At 44.9% G+C, this 17,207-nt stretch overlaps 1 protein-coding gene across 4 annotated transcripts in view; it reads left to right on the plus strand.

The window, feature by feature from the left end:
* The window catches only part of PTCH1 (patched 1), a gene marked incomplete at its 5' end in the record, with an annotated part of 59,338 nt that extends 42,471 nt beyond the window's left edge, over window positions 1–16,867 (plus strand). For 3 of the 4 annotated variants that reach the window (XM_081237435.1, XM_081237433.1, XM_081237434.1), the window contains 8 exons: window positions 168–351; window positions 1,812–2,092; window positions 3,759–3,896; window positions 6,771–6,913; window positions 10,241–10,340; window positions 10,880–11,134; window positions 12,749–13,304; window positions 13,855–16,867. In XM_081237435.1, the coding sequence (XP_081093561.1) occupies window positions 168–351; window positions 1,812–2,092; window positions 3,759–3,896; window positions 6,771–6,913; window positions 10,241–10,340; window positions 10,880–11,134; window positions 12,749–13,303 (1,656 nt within the window). In that variant the 3' untranslated portion in view covers window position 13,304; window positions 13,855–16,867. The remainder of the gene's footprint in view (window positions 1–167; window positions 352–1,811; window positions 2,093–3,758; window positions 3,897–6,770; window positions 6,914–10,240; window positions 10,341–10,879; window positions 11,135–12,748; window positions 13,305–13,854) is intronic. The other variant, XM_081237432.1, reaches the window with a different exon arrangement.
* Between the last annotated feature and the right edge of the window lie 340 nt (window positions 16,868–17,207).

A 17,207-nucleotide genomic window follows, 5' to 3' on the forward strand; every position in this document is an offset into this window, starting at 1 on the left:
GAAAGAAACCAAAGGTGTTCTGATGGGATTTTCTGTACTTGCAAACAGTGGGCATTCTCTCCTTTGCTGCAAATGCTGGTGCAGAGCCCCGCTCCTATTCTCTCTAGGCAGGAGTGGGTTTACCCCAAGGACCCCTCTGAAAGGTTTCTGTTCTGCCCATTTTGCAGCTGACTAAACGGCGCCTGGTGGATGCAGACGGCATCATTAATCCCAACGCTTTCTACATCTACCTGACCGCATGGGTCAGCAACGACCCTGTGGCTTACGCCGCCTCCCAAGCCAACATCCGGCCTCACCGTCCTGAGTGGGTCCACGACAAAGCCGACTACATGCCAGAAACCAGGCTGAGAAGTAAGTAGCCTTCCACTGGGCCTGCAAGCTTATGGGGCTCCTGACACCCCATACCTCCAGGCCCAGTCACAGCCCTCATCCGGTTACACTACCCAGGGTTCAACCGTGTAAACAGAACAATATATTTCTTTTAGTTTAAAACTCTGGGAGACAGATGAGGATGTGTAATCGAATGCAACTCATACTCTATCACACTGAGAAATAAGAGTCTCTAATCTCCCTTCGTGCCTTTGACTCTAAAACATCCACCAGGCCTCTCTCTTTAATGCCAGCTGTTCCATGTGAAAGTTGGGGACGCCTCCAGGTTGAGTGTTGTTTTACTGTTGCAGAGTTTTATCGCTGGGGATTATATGTTTATCTTAACTTTGTCAACTCTGGTGTTGAAGGGATTTTTGGCAAGTTGGGTCATTCCTATAAGCCACCAAGCACCTGTACTCTGTCAAAGCTGTTTAAACCGGAGAGAAAAGTCTGTATACAACAGCGTCCTCTTCCTTTCACCTCTCAGCCCCGACTTTGAAAGGTGGTTCTGGATGGATTTAATTTGCATTTGTGTTGGAGATATTAGTAGCGTATACCTTGGGTACGAGGCCAAGGGAGGACGTGAGAAAGAAGACAGGTCCCTTTGCGAACATGGCTGGAGAGCAGGCGGGTTGTGCTTCCCTGTATCTAAACCTCAGAGCCTTGTGGCAAGCAGCCAAGGCTTGTCTTAATGAAAATTTATAGTTGAGATTATAATAGGGCAAATCATGTTTAGCAAGTCAACTGAATGACCCCAGAGGGTCTGGAACACACAACGGCAGCAACTAAATGCTTGTTGTGTAAGGATTTCTTCCCCTGCTGCTGAAGACTTAGCATTGCATTAAAAAAAGAAGCATGGAAGGTTTAAGTGTGTTAGATCACTAAAAGGATAAGAAAGTCAAGCATTTTTCTCAGTAAAGCATGACTTTCGAGTTATTTTGTTCTCATAAGTGACTGAGTAAAACAGTTTGAACTTAGCATTTTCACTTGTGTCAGTTGAACAAAAAAAAACGTTCCCACAATTGAATTCTTAAGTTGTTTAGAGCCATTACAAAGAGTGACTGCTTCTAGAAGATTAAAATCTAAGGGTAAATCAAAACACAGATCACAGGCTCCTCCTCCACACACACACCCTCCCCAAAATCTAAGGTTGATCATTGTTTAAAATTTCTTAAACCAAAGATTGAAACTGTAAAGACCTGAAGGCCATCATTGGTATTGTTTGTCCTTCATGTTGAAAGAGGTGTAGTAAGTGGACTTTCTTGCCGAGTTCTTTCTCTTCTCATTGCCATTGTGGAGAATCCGGGGATGCACATCTGGGATGGCTAACAGTGGGAGCTTGCTGCATTTCTTCCACCCTTGGATGACGTCTGTTTGCCTTTCTCAGTATTGCCAGGAGCCCCTGATCCATGGGCCCTCTCCCTGTTGCCTTCTCTCTCCAGTCCCAGCAGCACAGCCCATCGAATACGCTCAGTTCCCTTTCTACCTCAACGGCTTGCGTGACACCTCAGACTTCGTTGAAGCAATTGAAAAAGTCAGAACGATCTGCAACAACTACACAAGCCTGGGGCTCTCCAGCTACCCCAACGGCTACCCCTTCCTCTTCTGGGAGCAGTACATCGGCCTCCGCCACTGGCTCCTCCTGTCCATCAGCGTGGTGCTGGCCTGCACGTTCCTCGTGTGTGCTGTCTTCCTCCTGAACCCCTGGACGGCCGGGATCATTGTGAGTTTATTCTAAGGGTCTTTGTGGAAGTCAAATTCCTTTCAGCATAGCTCTTTCTGCAGCCGGGAAGTTTTGTTTATGTCTGGGCCTCTGGAGGAGGGTATAGATTGCATCATCCATACTGTATTTATTCTACTGGAGGTGGTGAGGCTCGTGGTTAGGTAGAGCCTTTAATGGCCTTAATCTCCTGTCCCCTCTCCTTTAAACTTTTTGTGTAAAGATAGGGGAGGGCTTCCCTGGTGGCGCAGTGGTTGAGAGTCCGCCTGCCGATGCAGGGGACACGGGTTCGTGCCCCGGTCCGGGAGGATCCCACATGCCGCAGAGCGGCTGGGCCCGTGAGCCATGGCCGCTGAGCCTGCGCGTCCGGAGCCTGTGCTCCACAATGGGAGAGGCCACGACAGTGAGAGGCCCGCGTATCGGGAAAAATAAATAAATAAATAAATAAAAATAAAGATGGGGGAGTTTTTGAGCACACTTTCCGTAATAGAGCTGAGCATTTATTAAATACAAACACTCAAAGCATAACTGTTTTTTCAATTCAAGTGTCATTTTGTTACTAGAACCCAGACCAAATATAGAGAAGATTTTTCTAAATGGAGGGATAATTCAAGAAGTTAGGATGGTGGTATATGGTTAACTGGTTTTAGGGATGGTTCTGTGTGGTGTGTTTGTTTTAACTCTTGGGCAGAATTGATAAACGAGTATTACCAACCTATTTTTTGCATTCTTTCTCCAAGTATAATACTCTCAGATTTAAAACAAGTTTCATGTAGAGTCTAATAAAATCATGGCAGTATTTAAATTCCATGAACTGTGGTATAGCCTTCAAAATGCCAGAATTATAAAAACAGAGACCAGGTCTTGTTTCTGCACCATAAGTCTGTGCAACAGGTATGTTTAAAGGTAAATGTTTAGTCTATAGGAGTTTTCATGGTACTTAAGCAATTGATGTTATCCATCTTTCATTAGCTTATTAAAGGAAAGCAAAGGGAACTTTTATTGTACTTGTCTGTCCCCTCTTCACTGCCTGCTGCCCCCCACCTCCAGAAGGAAAGATCATTCTCTCCTTCTTTTGTCCCCGTGTAGTTTATTGTTTTATTTGTATTTTTTCCTCTTTGGCCCAAAAAACTCCAAAGTCTGCCACACAGATTTTCTTTCCATCCCCCTAGAAATTTTTACAAGGCAGATGAAAGAAAGGCAAATAAAAGCTTTTCCTTGGATTTGACTGTTTGCTTTGTCCACCCCAGTAACTCCACATTTCTTCAAAGTGAAGGGGCTGTAACCTGACCCACATCAGCTGACCACACGTCCCCTTTCTCCCAAGTCATCCTCACTCAGTCCATGGACTCTCCAAGCAAAAACAAAGCTACTTTTACGTAAAAGAACTTTTATTCACCCCGTCCTATCAGCTTTCTTTAGAATGGAGGGCAAGGCAACCAAAAACTCTAGTTTCAACTCAGTTATAAATTGAAGGATGGTCTCTGATGGTTAAGATCAAAACAGAAGGAAACACCTTGTTTTAAACTCTATTAAATTTGTAGCCAGCAATGAGTGCGTGTTTCTATAATTCCTTATAGATTGCGCTCGGGGAATAGTCTTGAAAAAATTTTTGCAACACCTAGAGTGTGTTTGTGCCCAGCCAGTCATCCTGTGTGTCTTTTCAAAGGTGACAGTCTTGGCTTTGATGACGGTTGAGCTCTTTGGCATGATGGGCCTCATTGGAATCAAGCTGAGTGCCGTGCCTGTGGTCATCTTGATTGCTTCCGTCGGCATCGGAGTGGAGTTCACCGTTCATGTTGCTCTGGTATGGGAGACATTTTTAGTGAAAGCTATTCACTATAAAGGCAACCTATTTCCTCTAGCTCTTTTTAGTTTCCAAGTTGGGAGCCTTTTCATTTTCTCCAACATCAAGGAACACACCTGACACACATCACAGCAAAAAGGCTTCAGAGCACAGGCATTCCCTGGGAGTGGCTGAAGTTCAGCTGGACTCCTTTCCCTCTGGGGGAAATCTAAGAAAAAGGGTGTCAAAGGTGAAAGCCAGGCCATGTCAGCAGTAGGCAGTGTCCTTGGTGTGTCCGAGTGGGCCAGGAAGGATTCTGCTTATTTGGTGTTGTCATTTGCATCACCACGGGTCCTGAACTTGTCTGCTGGTCCTAAGACAGATGGTGTATACGTGTGTATGAATACACACAATTTTTAAAATCACAGTAGTAAAGCAGGGATAAAATGAGACCACACTCACAGATTTGGTGGGGATGGCATAGTGGAGGGTGAGGTGAGTTGGCAGCTGAGGAAATACCCTGGGGCTGATGAACTAGCTCTCCCACCTGAGCCCACCCAGCTCCTTCGACCTCCCAGCCTCCAAATTCATGACAGCAGAAAGTAAGAGAACTAGTGTTGCTCTCAATAGGAATTTTCCCCCCGCTCTTTCTATGCACAGTCCTGTGAATGCTTTGTGGGAGAAAAGTAAACTTCAAGAGGAGTCTAACCCAAGAGACAAGCCCATCGTATACATTTATCAGAGAATCATTCAAAAGCCCTATAGCAATGTGTAAATTATGTTCCATCCACACTTGTGTTTATAGTCTGCGTCCTTGGGTTTATGTAGGCATTCAGTAAATACTGACTGACTGAATAAATACTGATGTTTGGAATGCTTAGCTAGGAAACCAAGCATTTGACTTGGATCAAATTACTTTGATTGAGTAAAGCCTTTGCTCTTGCAAAAAGCCTTGCTTTTGCAATCTCTAGCATTGATTTTCTTTGGGCTCAACACATGGCACATGCATATCTACACATATGGGTGTCTAGACAGATGCTTCTGCCTTCTACCTTCTGTTGTCTTCTTTCAGGGCCATATTTATGCTACTTAGAGATTATAAATATTTGTATTTCAGAAGGAATGTTTTGTTGCAGTTAACTGTTTTCCCCCCAATGTATAATAAAAAGCTGATAATATATAGAAACAGTTTTCTACATTTTGAGCCTACCCAAATTACTCTCCTCATTTGAACTGGGAAGAAGGAGAGGGGATTTTTAGAAAGAAGAGCTTAGCGCTTAGAGAACACATAATTACGATATCATTTCTTTTAAAAAGGAGAAAAATTACATGGGAGTTAAAAATCCACAAATCATTTTATTCTGATGTGAATGAAAACCCCTCTTCTTGGTATCTAGCATTACAAACAAGGGTGGTCCTAGAACAGGTTTTTGCAGTGGAAATGCTAACGCCGGTCTTTAAACTGTAGCGGCCCCTTGGATCTCTGAGGTAGTATGAACATGAATGTCCAGACCGGTGCTGAACAAACAGTGAAGGAACACCTCTGCTCTTCATGCAAGATTTAATCCTGAGAATTTAAGGAGTCTCAAGAGCCAACTTGGCTTTGTGTTGCTAGCCCAAGTCTTCATCAGGAGACTCTCCACACACAGGACATGGTGTTCTTCCCATGTCCTGTATGTGAAAGTCGTCAAGGAATCGATGGGTGCCTGACAGTTTACTGTTTCAGTAGCATAAGTTACATGCAAGAAGATTAACCCAACTTTGACCCTTATGGCCTCATGGCCCAACTACAGCACAGAGCGACATGGTTCCAAGCCATCTTGGTGCTTTCCTCCCAGGAGAAAAAGACAACTACTTTGACCCTAAAGTCTCCCAACTCTGAAAGAGCATCCATACATAGACCCCACTTTAGAGAAAAATATGAAAATTCACAATGCACCTTTGCTTACTTTTGTAATTTTATTTCTTCATCCATTAAGTAGAATAACCTCCTGTCCTTCCCTAATGCACCTGCAAGGGCCCCAAGCCCTCTTCTCAGCACATCCCAGAGCAGCCTGAACTTTCAGAGAGCAAGCTTCTGCCCTCCCTGTTGGGTCCCACTGGGGGAGCAGGCAGGGTGTATCAGTAACTAACCCACATTAAAATGGTCCTGGGTCCCACTCTCAAGCCAATAGTCTGATATACCAAGATCTCCATAAAGTTCCCATTTGGTATCAACAGTGTTGACCTAGAAAAGCTTTAGAGAATGCATAAGAGGTGAGATATATCCACACATGTTTAGAACAGACTTGATTGAATTTACAGCCCTGTGTTTTTCTTGTGATACCTTCATGGTACTTACATGTACTACAAACACATTAGTTTGAACACAGTGACAGAATTTCTAACCTCAGCATAATAGTGAGGAAATATATGTATTTAGCACCCAGGTGCTAATAAGCCCATTTGGAAGTAAGATCTTGACCTTTCAAAAAACTGGGCAAAATGCTGTCGCTTTCACAACTGGAGGTCTCCCATGTGAATGATGCTAGATCATTTAAGTATGGGAAGTAAACTCAAGCGTGAGTAACAGTGAAAAGAAGAACATTTTGCTCATTTGTATAGTTTGGGCATGGTTTTAAAATTTAAAGTAAATATGCTTTTCTTCTTTTATTCTTGATGTTCAAGATTTACATCCATACCAAATACAACCCATTATCATGAACAGGTCAATTTAGTGTAAGCCTAGATTTAGCTAGTTGAGCAGCCCCAATTAAACATTCCAGTAGCTAGAGGGTAAGATCTGAGAGGTTCAGTGGAGGCAGATGAAAGTGGCTAATAGCATTTAAGACGAAGCTGGCCACTGACCAAGTGAAGTCCAGGAATCTGATCATCTAAACTCTCCTCGTTGCGCAGGCCTTTCTAACAGCCATTGGCGATAAGAACCGCAGGGCCGTGCTCGCCCTGGAGCACATGTTTGCACCTGTTCTGGATGGTGCTGTTTCCACTCTGTTAGGAGTGCTGATGCTTGCAGGATCCGAGTTTGATTTCATTGTCAGGTAAGCATTAGTTTCTAATGTGATCTCTGTTGCTTATTTCCTTCTGTCTCTGGAAGATTGCAGCATGTCTTCCTTGTGACTCTACTTCCCTCTCCTAACCCCTCAGCTTTATTGAGGTATAATTGACAAATAAAAATTGTATGTATTTAAGGGGGTACAACATGGTGGTTTGATATATGCGTACATTGTGAAGTGATGGCCACAATCTGTGACTCCACTTTCTTTTGAGTTTATTAACTCAGGTATCCTGAGAGGCATAAAAGCAGGCTCCCTTCTAGAGCTGTCTTGGGGAATATCTTAGGGAGAAAAGGTGGAGGGTTTGGGGCTAGCAACAAAGGCAACTCTACAACTTGAAATCGATATCCCAGTTATTGGTATTGAGGTTAGAAATACCAGCAGAAAGAAATGACCTGGTTCCCATTCATTGACTGAATTTGACCTTTACTTCTCCTTCAAAACTGTAGAAAGAAAAACGTACAGATACCTAAAATTTTCACATAGATTGTATTCTTTTAAGAAGTGAAGATGACATGCCTTGATTTCACATTTGAGTTGCCACTAAGATTTAAGAAGCATTTAATGTGTGACTTAACACCAGTCAAATTTTTGAAATCCAAGCCTAGTTGGATACCTCTTTCAATTTGGATTTCATGGCAAGCAGTTTCTGGTGAATTTAATTAAGGATTTGACTTTGTGAAGTATAAAAGGAGAGCAAGTTTTCCTTTTGAAAAGAATTTGAGAACTGCAGGGAAAGACCATTTTCTTCTCTGAACAGCCTCCGCAGCTTTTTGACATAGCCGCCCTTGGATGTAACCCTGTCGCTCCATGGAGGGGTGAGGCCAGAATCATCAATAAGTAAAAGATGGTTCAGAATTAGGACCATGGTAAAGCAGAATGAAATGTGAGAAATGACTTGATCGTTAGGGACATTTCGATAATCTAGAGAGAGAATCTAAACAGGCTTTTCTGATGTGTATGTTGCGATAGGCCTTTCAATTCCAAGTGAAAAGAAGAGGATTTTAAGTTGTAGCCAAAGTTTCTTTATTACGAGAAAAGATCAGTCCACTGGTCTGTGACATTACCCCATTGGGCGGGTCGGCATCATGGAGATTTAGCCTTGCTAGAATGAGCGTCAGGGTTGGCTCACTGTCGCTTGGGTGGAGAGTGAGTGGAGAGGTGTAGACCAGTACTTCTCAAACTGTGACGTGCTCATGAGTCATCTGGGGCTCTCTGTAAATGCAGATCAGACTTCATTGGGGGTGGGGAGCAGAGTCGGCGTTTCCAGCCAGCTCCCAGATGATGGCCATGTTGCTGATGCTCTCAGCACAGACGACTGATCACTTAACAAGCCAATTAGTACACCCTGTTTGCCAATATCAGGTAGACATATGCCTAAACTAGAGGAAGGTTTTGGTCTGGGTTTTGTTTTAAGCTCTTAATTTGATTTTGACTTTTCCTTTATTCGGGCATTGGTAGTTGTTTCTCTGTGATGTAAAACCCCTATGTCAAATAGAGTTTCCTTTGTGTAATTTCTCATTCAACACAATGTAGTGAGCACCTCATAAGTGCCATTTCACACAACTGCAAGTAATGTAGACCCCGTCCCCCTCTACATAGTTTACGGTCTATGGGGGGAGAGGCAAGGTCACAGGCAATTCAAAACCATGGGAAACAGAGTGTGATGGGATCTCAGAGGACCTAACTCAGCCTTGTGGGGGATGCCAAGGGAGCCACAGAGAAGAAACATAGCCTGAATTAGAACAACCATCTGGGACCTGGGTGGAGAGCAGGATCCCAGCTCTCTCATCTAACCCATGGCGTCTTGTTCTCTCCCAGAGATATCAGGGTTCTTGTTTCAAGCACTTAAAAGGGCTTCCCATTTTCTAGAACTGGATGGATTAACCTGATAAAGCCCTCACTGAGGTCGACTAAATGAGCAGACATTGTATACACTAAGCTGTCAGAAATCTAATTGGTCTGTTTATTCTACAGTTAGATGGATGGGATGCAAATGTCTTAATGCCTGCTGCTGATATATGCCTCAGCCTAAAGTTGCAGCAGTTTACATTAGTGCAAGACATCGGCTGCTTGGTTTTTACTAATGCAGCTCAGAAGTTTCTAATGTTTACAATAGCTGCGAGGTATTTGTATTTTTATAGGGATTCTCTCTCCTTTCATCTAATGTTGAAACATATATAGGCACAGCAAAGTTTGGTGCCTGTTCCGTTTTATGATCAAGAGGACCATTAACAGATAGATATCTTGCCCTCCCTCTTCCCAGAACATCCTGAGCTCTCCCCCACCCCAGCCCACTTCCAGCAGAATTGCCCTAGAAACCGTTAGTTACAGAAACGCATGCTTGCGTGGAGCCCGCTGCCTCCAGCTGTGTGCAACATCCTCCAGCGACTCTCCCTGGCTGACAGGTTCACCTTGGTATTCGTGAAGGATCCCAGACCTTAGCCCTCAACGGTGGGAAAGCAGGGCCACTTGTGCACTCTCCTCTTCTTCATGGTGCTGCGGCCTTTATGTTTGAATTGGCTGACGCAAAACAAGAGTATTCAGAGATGCTAAATTGTTCAACAAAAGATTGGCCGGCAGAGCAGCCCGTCATTGTGGACCGCCCTCCCCTGAAAATGCCCCAGCAACCACAGAATGGGCAGTGTTTTCTTTGCCGAAAGCTGGTTCCAGTGTTCTAAAAAGATTGCAGTTGGAACTATTTGGTAAAACTGGAACTCACAGAATTCTGGGCAGAAAGTTGCGGTTAATGAAAGCCCAGGGAAAGCCTTACCTGCTACGCTGGAGACTTAATTAGAGATTCTGCTCTAAGATGCAGAAGCATTTCACAGTGGATTAGCTGCCTGCAGAAGTGGGCTGCTTTTCCTCCTGGGCTAAATTGTTTAAATTCTACACCCTTCACTTCATTTGTTTGCTTCTGCTGGATTTTCATGAACGGGGCCCCTCTGCATTGTATTTGTGCTTTCAGTCTGCTCGGCCATTCAGTTCACATTCCATATTTTTGTGTTTGTGTAACACATTCATAAATAACATTACATGCCATGAGATTTCAGCGAATTAACAAACCTAATTTTTTTTCTTCTCTTCATGAACTAACACTTTGGGTTGTAGAATGTAGTCCTCAAAGTCATAAGGTTAAAAGAAAAGAAAAGAAAAAAACTAATCTTGTGCTGAATTTGAAACGCAGTGTTGTAACAGCCTTTTCACTGGTGTGGGTTTTGTTAATTTTTGGCTCTGACGTTTGGGCACGTGAAGGGTAGCTTAGTTTACTTTTGCCATGGTAAATGTTCCTGTTTCCCTTTTATCTTCAAGGTATTTCTTTGCGGTCCTGGCAATCCTAACAATCCTGGGTGTTCTCAATGGACTGGTTTTGCTGCCAGTCCTTTTGTCCTTCTTCGGACCGTATCCTGAGGTCAGTAACTGTTGCCAGTGTAATGTGCAGTCCTCAGACCACCTGAATATTGTTTTTCCTGGTGTCACTCTTAATTTAGATATTTAAGTATATCCACATTTGCCGGTTATTTACTTTTTCAGTAAACAACTCAAATAACTATGGCTTTTTTTCTCTTCAATTTAATAGCATTAGGGGATGTAGGGGGAATGGTTTGATTTGGTTTAGGTTGTTTATTTTTGAAACCCAGTGATTGGCAACCTGAGTCTTGTAGGTCTCTATCAATGAAGCACTTTCCACTCAAGAAGAATATCTGGGCTTGAACAGGAGTAAAAAGGGCACAGCCTGCCTTTCCAGAGTGTGAAAGCAGAGGGCAGTTCTTTCACTCCAGCTGTCAGGCCCAAGGGTCTTCAAAGTGGCAGGGATTGGGCCAAGTGAATACAGGGTAGCCTGAGAGGCCGGGAGGGGGAGCGGGGGAGGGGTAGCGACCCCTGAACAATATTGTGCGGCCACCAGGTGAATGGTTGATAACACCTGTAACACTGAATCCCCTTAAATAGGTGTCTCCAGCCAACGGGCTGAACCGGCTGCCCACCCCTTCCCCTGAGCCGCCCCCCAGTGTGGTCCGGTTTGCTCTGCCCCCTGGTCACACGAACAACGGGTCTGATTCCTCTGACTCGGAGTACAGTTCTCAGACGACGGTGTCGGGCATCAGTGAGGAGCTGATGCACTACGAGGCCCAGCAGGGCGCCGGGGGCCCTTCCCACCAAGTGATCGTGGAAGCCACAGAGAACCCTGTCTTCGCCCGCTCCACCGTAAGTCATAAGTCACCCCAGAAGGCAGCCGCTGCCTGCTCTGAACAGCAGATCACAGACAGCATGCCAGAAAATGTATAGGTTAGGTGGACTCATATGAAATTGCCAATATTTGGCTCTTCTTAAATGATGAAAATGTCAGTTTCCTATGGTTGTATCTCACACAGACTGAAAAGGGCAGGGACCAATATCGGTGACTACGCAAAACATCCATCAGCGTATATCTTGTTTGAGCTAAGTACAGTTAGAGCTTAAGGACCGGAGGTAAAGCATTCCTTGCTCCCCCTGCCCCCCTTTTTTAAAAGCTCCATATCATTGTAGGATGATACCTCTTTTAAAATGTAATGGTATTTGTATTGCCAGCAGAAGTGATTTCTTTTCCCTTCCACTTCTGTGCCTTTTAATTGCCCTTGGTATAAAAGTAGTTCAATCGTTATTGTCTAAGACTTCGCCAGAAGCTTCTGTGGCTCCAAGCTCATATTCTAGGCGGCGGGAAGGAACAGAGGAGGTGAGAACCAGCCTCAGTAACTCAGGAAAACCACGAGCGGCCCGGAGCGTCTTCTCAGAGGCCCTGAGAGCCCCACCTGCATTCTCCCCTCTCGGTGCTCCCCAGGATGTCCTCGGCCCCCCAGGCCTGGAGCACAGCACACAAAACCCAAGGAATGTTCTTAGGCTCATGTTGCTCTGACGGGGGGCCTCCTGCTGTCCCTCCAGGAAATGGGTATTCCAGTCCCAGGCTGGAGCTGCCCTTCCATGAAAGAGAGAGAGGCCAACCAAATAACCTAAATTTTCTTCCTCTTACCCCCCGTGACGATGCCTGCTGAGCTGCAGTGTGAATCTGGTTTTGTTCAGCGGGAGCCTAAAAATAGGTACAAGCTGACCGACTTTGAAGTTGGTCACGGTCCTTTTGATTGATGTGGCCACTGTGTTGCTCCATGCTTTGTACAGAGACCCAGAAACCAGATTCCTAACAACAGGATAGAGCAGCACTGCCCGGTAGAACTCTTCTGTGACAGTGCAAATGCTCTCCAGTGCAGTAGCCACTGCCCACATGTGGCTGTTGAGCATTTGAAATGGGGCTAGTGCGACCTAAGGGGCTGAATTTTGAATTTTAGTTCATTCAAATGTAAATAGCCATATGTCCCTAATGGCTACCATATTCAACAGTGTAGGTAACGTCCGGGCAACGTCCTGCATTTGGGCGAGCCAGGGCCAGACATTTAGTCATTTTAGAAGATGAGGAGCTCGAGATCTGATTCTACCCAGCAGGGTGGGGTGGCGGACTGTGGGAGAGAGGCAGCTTGGGTACTTAGACCACAGCCCTGCGTTTATGGGCAGCAGCCATATGTGTCCAGCCAGCTGTGCTGGAGAAAGCCTAGGCAGTGTCCAAACAGGGCGTACCTCTGCCACGTCGTTGTGGGTGGAAGGGCCCTGTTAGCTCTCTGGGGCGCTCCCAGCCATCTGTGGGGTTGACTAAGCTCTAGTTCAGAAAGAGCTGTGTGTGGGTGGCCAGGCGGGGGCCAGAGCCAAGAAGGGAGGGCTGGGGCAACGGGGGCCGATGCCCAGCCTGGGGTTAGCACCCGGCCCGTTTCAACCTGCCCTTGCCCTCTGCAGGTGGTCCATCCTGAACCGAGGCAGCACCCACCCTCCAACCCTCGACAGCAGCCCCATCTGGACTCAGGGTCCCTGCCGCCCGGACGGCCAGGCCAGCAGCCCAGAAGAGAAGCCCCCAGAGAATGCTTGAGGCCACCCCCTTACAGACCGCGCAGAGACGCTTTCGAAATTTCTAGTGAAGGGCATTCTGGCCCTAGCAATAGGGACCGCACGGGCCCCCGGGGAACCCGTTCTCACAACCCTCGGCACCCAGCGTTCACTGCCACGGGCAGCTCCGTGCCCAGCTACTGCCAGCCCATCACCACCGTGACGGCCTCGGCGTCCGTGACTGTTGCAGTGCACCCCCCACCCGCCCCCGGGCCCGGGCCCGGTCGGAACCCCCGAGCGGGGCTTCGCCCGGGCTACGAGGACTACCCCGAGACTGACCACGGGCTGTTTGAGGATCCCCACGTGCCTTTTAACGTCCGCTGCGAGAGGAGGGATCCCAAGGTGGAGGTCATTGAGCTACAGGACGTGGAATGTGAGGAGAGGCGCCGGGGCAGCAGCTCCAACTGAGGTGGGCGGGGCCGGTGGGCAGGTGGGTGGGCCTCAGAGGCGCTGCTCTTCAGTGACCCCTCAGGGACTTAGAGGGATGCAGATGGCTGCATCCTCCTGGAGCCCTGGGCACTGACGTGTCCCCTACTGAACTGCAGTGACCTCTTACCCACAGGCAGGGTTGCCTGTCTAAGCTTCGTCATCCTTGGAGAACCAGTTGAGTTCCAGACTGGATCTGTCCCTCACAGTTAGCCTGTGGAGGTTTAATGCATCTCAACAGAGACACTGACAGCTGCCCCTTTCACCTATTTTTCAGTCTTTTAAAGCCATAGCAGGTATGTCTGATGAACGCACAGCTCAGTGAACAGTCACAAAGTGAGCACATCCCTGTCACCAGCCCCCAGGTCAAGGGAGAGATCATGACCCACCCCCTGGAAGCCCCTCATGCCCTCACCCATCCCCCACCGTCCTGATCTCTATACCCCAGACCCGTTTTGCCTGTGTTTGTGCTTTATAAATAGGGACTCGTAGACCTGTTACTTTGACTTCCTTTTTTTTTTTTTCTTTTAAAGGGTGAGTAAAATCTGAAGCAAAGAGGCCAAAGATTGGAAGCCCCTCCCTACCCCTACCCTGCCCCACCAGAACTGCTTGAAGAGAGCTGCGGAGTTAGAAAGGTGTGCTGTGCCAGATAGCAGTTCATTGTTACTGTAACTGATTGTATTATTTTGTGAAATATTTCTATAAATATTTAAGAGGTGTACACATATGTAATATACGAAGGAACGGATGTAAAGTAGTGTGATCTGGGTTTTCTGCACTCCTGCCTCCAGAGCAGGCGGTGGGGAGACCGCAGCGGAGCCCCTCCCTATTTGTACATTGGTCTCTGTGCCACAACCAAGCTTAACTTAGTCTTAAATTTCAGCATATGTTGCTGCTGCTTAAATATTGTATAATTTACCTGTATAATTCTATGCAAATATTGCTTATGTAATAGGATTATTTTGTAAAGGTTTCTGTTTAAAATATTTTAAATTTGCATATCACAACCCTGTGGTAGTATGAAATGTTACTGTTAACTTTCAAACACGCTATGCGTGATAATTTTGTTGTTGTTTAATGAGCAAATATGAAGAAAGCACGTTAACCCCGGTGGCTTCTCTAGGTGTAGTTGGATGAGATTCTCTTGTTTGGCTGTGTGTGTGAACACGTGTGTGATTTCCCAATGTACTGTACTGTGATTTTTTTTTCTTTTTTTCTTTTTACTGTCTGTGAACCCGTGGTGGGCTCTACCTTAGGCCAGAAGAGTCAGGATATCTCTAGTGCTAGCTAGCTGGTGGAGGGCTAGCCCTAAACATCTCCTTATCCTTTTGCCAGACTCACTTCAAGTTCAGGGCATCTCTTAAGATTATTGGCTGCCATCCAGACACCCCAACTCGTGCCTCAGAGGAGATAAGTTCCTTCGCATGGACCATTGTGCTGGATGTTGGAACCTCGGGGTACAGAGCTCACATCTCTTCATCTTCATTGGTATTAAAGACTTAGAGAACATGCCTAGTGGGAGCCTCAGCTGGGCCGTGAGCGTATCCTCGAAAGTATGCAGCCTTCATTGTACCTCTCTTGTAACCAACGCACAACACACACACACACACACACACACACACACTTACACACACCACCACCACTATCACCAACCAAATTTAAGAGTGGAATGGAAATCTTCTGGAGACAATGACCTCTTAATTCTGGGTCCACAACAGACCCAGAGGTGATGTTTTGAGTCCCTACAATTTAAACTCCCTCTCTTGCTAAATGGCACGGTTGGGGCTTTCTGGATTTGTTTGCATCCTCTTTAAAATAGTGAGCATCCAATATGGTGATACGGAATCAGAAATTCTATAGGATATGAGCTTCAGAAGGATGATCCTCCAAGTGTTAATATTAACATTATGGGTGCACGCTTCCTAAGTATCTCATCGCCCTCTTCTCACCATCATTAGTATTCTTTCAATGTGACATTTATTGAAGAGCAGGAAGATGCTAATTGCATAACCCCCACTGAAGAATGTATATAGAGACGTATCTCTCAACCAGGTGTTATTTTAAAATATTTGCTTCCATATCAATTCTGTTTTCTTGCTCTGAGGTTTGGTCTTCCTAGGCTCTTAGCCAGAGACCAACAAATGTTGGGGAAGCACTCGGTACCCAGACTAAGCTACTGTAGGAGTGCACAAATGGCAGCTCCCACTATGCCTCCTGTTTTACATGGAAAATCTTATTCGAAAGGCAACGGCCCACAGTAGTATCAGCAGTGTAGTGACCTCAGACTCTAAAACTCGCCGCAAGGCTGTGGCTACCAGATGTGTGTGTGAATATGCCAGGGGCCCAAATGGCCCCACTGCTACTGTTTGGTGCCTCTGTCAGCCACACTGTCTGTCTACCTAACACTCAGCTCTGCTCAGAAAACTTATATCCCGCATTCAGGAGAGAGATGCAAAATTCAGAGGTCTGCTTCCCTCTGGCTCAAGGAGTGCCCTCGCTCCTTTCCTGAGCCCAGCTTGCATGGTGCCTGACTGCTTGCCTGGCCCCTGCTTTCTGCACAGCGTAGAGCTTTCTCCAGTAGTCACATTGGCAAAGGGAGAACTCGGGGGCTGGCAGGCAACCAGAATTTCTCTCTCTCTTTTTTAAAATAGTTTTATTTTGTCTGTCTTGTTTGTTCATTTGGATGTTTTAATTTTTTAAAAAAAAATCTTTGCTGATATTTATAATTTTGTATCATAAGAATGTTTTCCTACAGTATTTGTCATGCCAGTTTATAACAGAAAAATGCAGGGATTTTATTTCTATTGGAAACACTATTACAGCTATGTTTTACCTTTGAACAGAATTTTTATTTGTATAGAGTGCTTACTAATGTTAAATAGTTCAGAGTATATAACATTTTCATTAAGGACTCATGGTAGGTTTTAGTGCAAGGAGTTTAAAGGAAATATTCAAACTGGGTCTCATTGTCTGCCAATTTTGGCAAAAATGGGTTTGTGTCATTTCAATTACAAAGATAAAAGTATGCCATATAATTTATTTATATGAAAATTTATTTTTGTAGTGTACATAGTAGTCATCAAGTCTTTTGACAGAAGTATATTTTTAAAGAATTTATATGTGATGAATCCATAATGTCTGGAACTTTGCTGAGACATGAGTGGGGCACACTTTTCATTGTAAAGTACAGCAAGGAAAAGAAAATGTTTAACAGTGTTAAGAGAGTGAGATTGAGTGAATATTCATGCAGTTGTGGAATGTGTATTAGTTACCATTTGTGACCTAGTGTGGTTCTCATTTTAAACCTCAGAAGGCAAAAATGTACAAACTCTCTAAATATTAATGTTCAAACACTGATAGAAATTCTAACATGAATAAAAAATAATATAACTTGTTGGTTACATCTTTGTTTATGGAATGGTTTTTAATTAAAATATTTTACGAAGGCAGTTAGTAGTGCGTCACGCCGTCATAAACTTTGTTTTTTGTCTGACTAACCTTGTTAAATACTCATTTTTTTGTTCTCATTCATGGAAGCATTATTGACATAGGAAGAGTTCTACATTTTTATTTTCTGACACGAAGAAAGTTCCTAAATTACCCTTCAAAGTGATTCCTTCTGTCATCTCTTAGCCTTTTTGTGTTTCTTTTTATGTGATGCCTAATAATTCAAGGGAATATTTATAAGTCCAACTCAATGATTATTAAAATAAAGGAAGGTGTTGTGCTTAAAAACAGTATAGCTGACAATATGGGACTGATTGAGCCTGATAAAAAATGTTTTTTCTGAGTGTTTATCATACCTTGTCTTCATCATAGCCATGGAGAAAAGTAAGACCAGGAATAGCATCCCTATTTTACAGCTGAAAGCGAGGAGTGGTGGGGA

The sequence above is a fragment of the Mesoplodon bidens genome (assembly GCF_964165515.1).
Source record: "Mesoplodon bidens genome assembly, chromosome: 6".
Taxonomy (NCBI): domain Eukaryota; kingdom Metazoa; phylum Chordata; class Mammalia; order Artiodactyla; family Ziphiidae; genus Mesoplodon; species Mesoplodon bidens.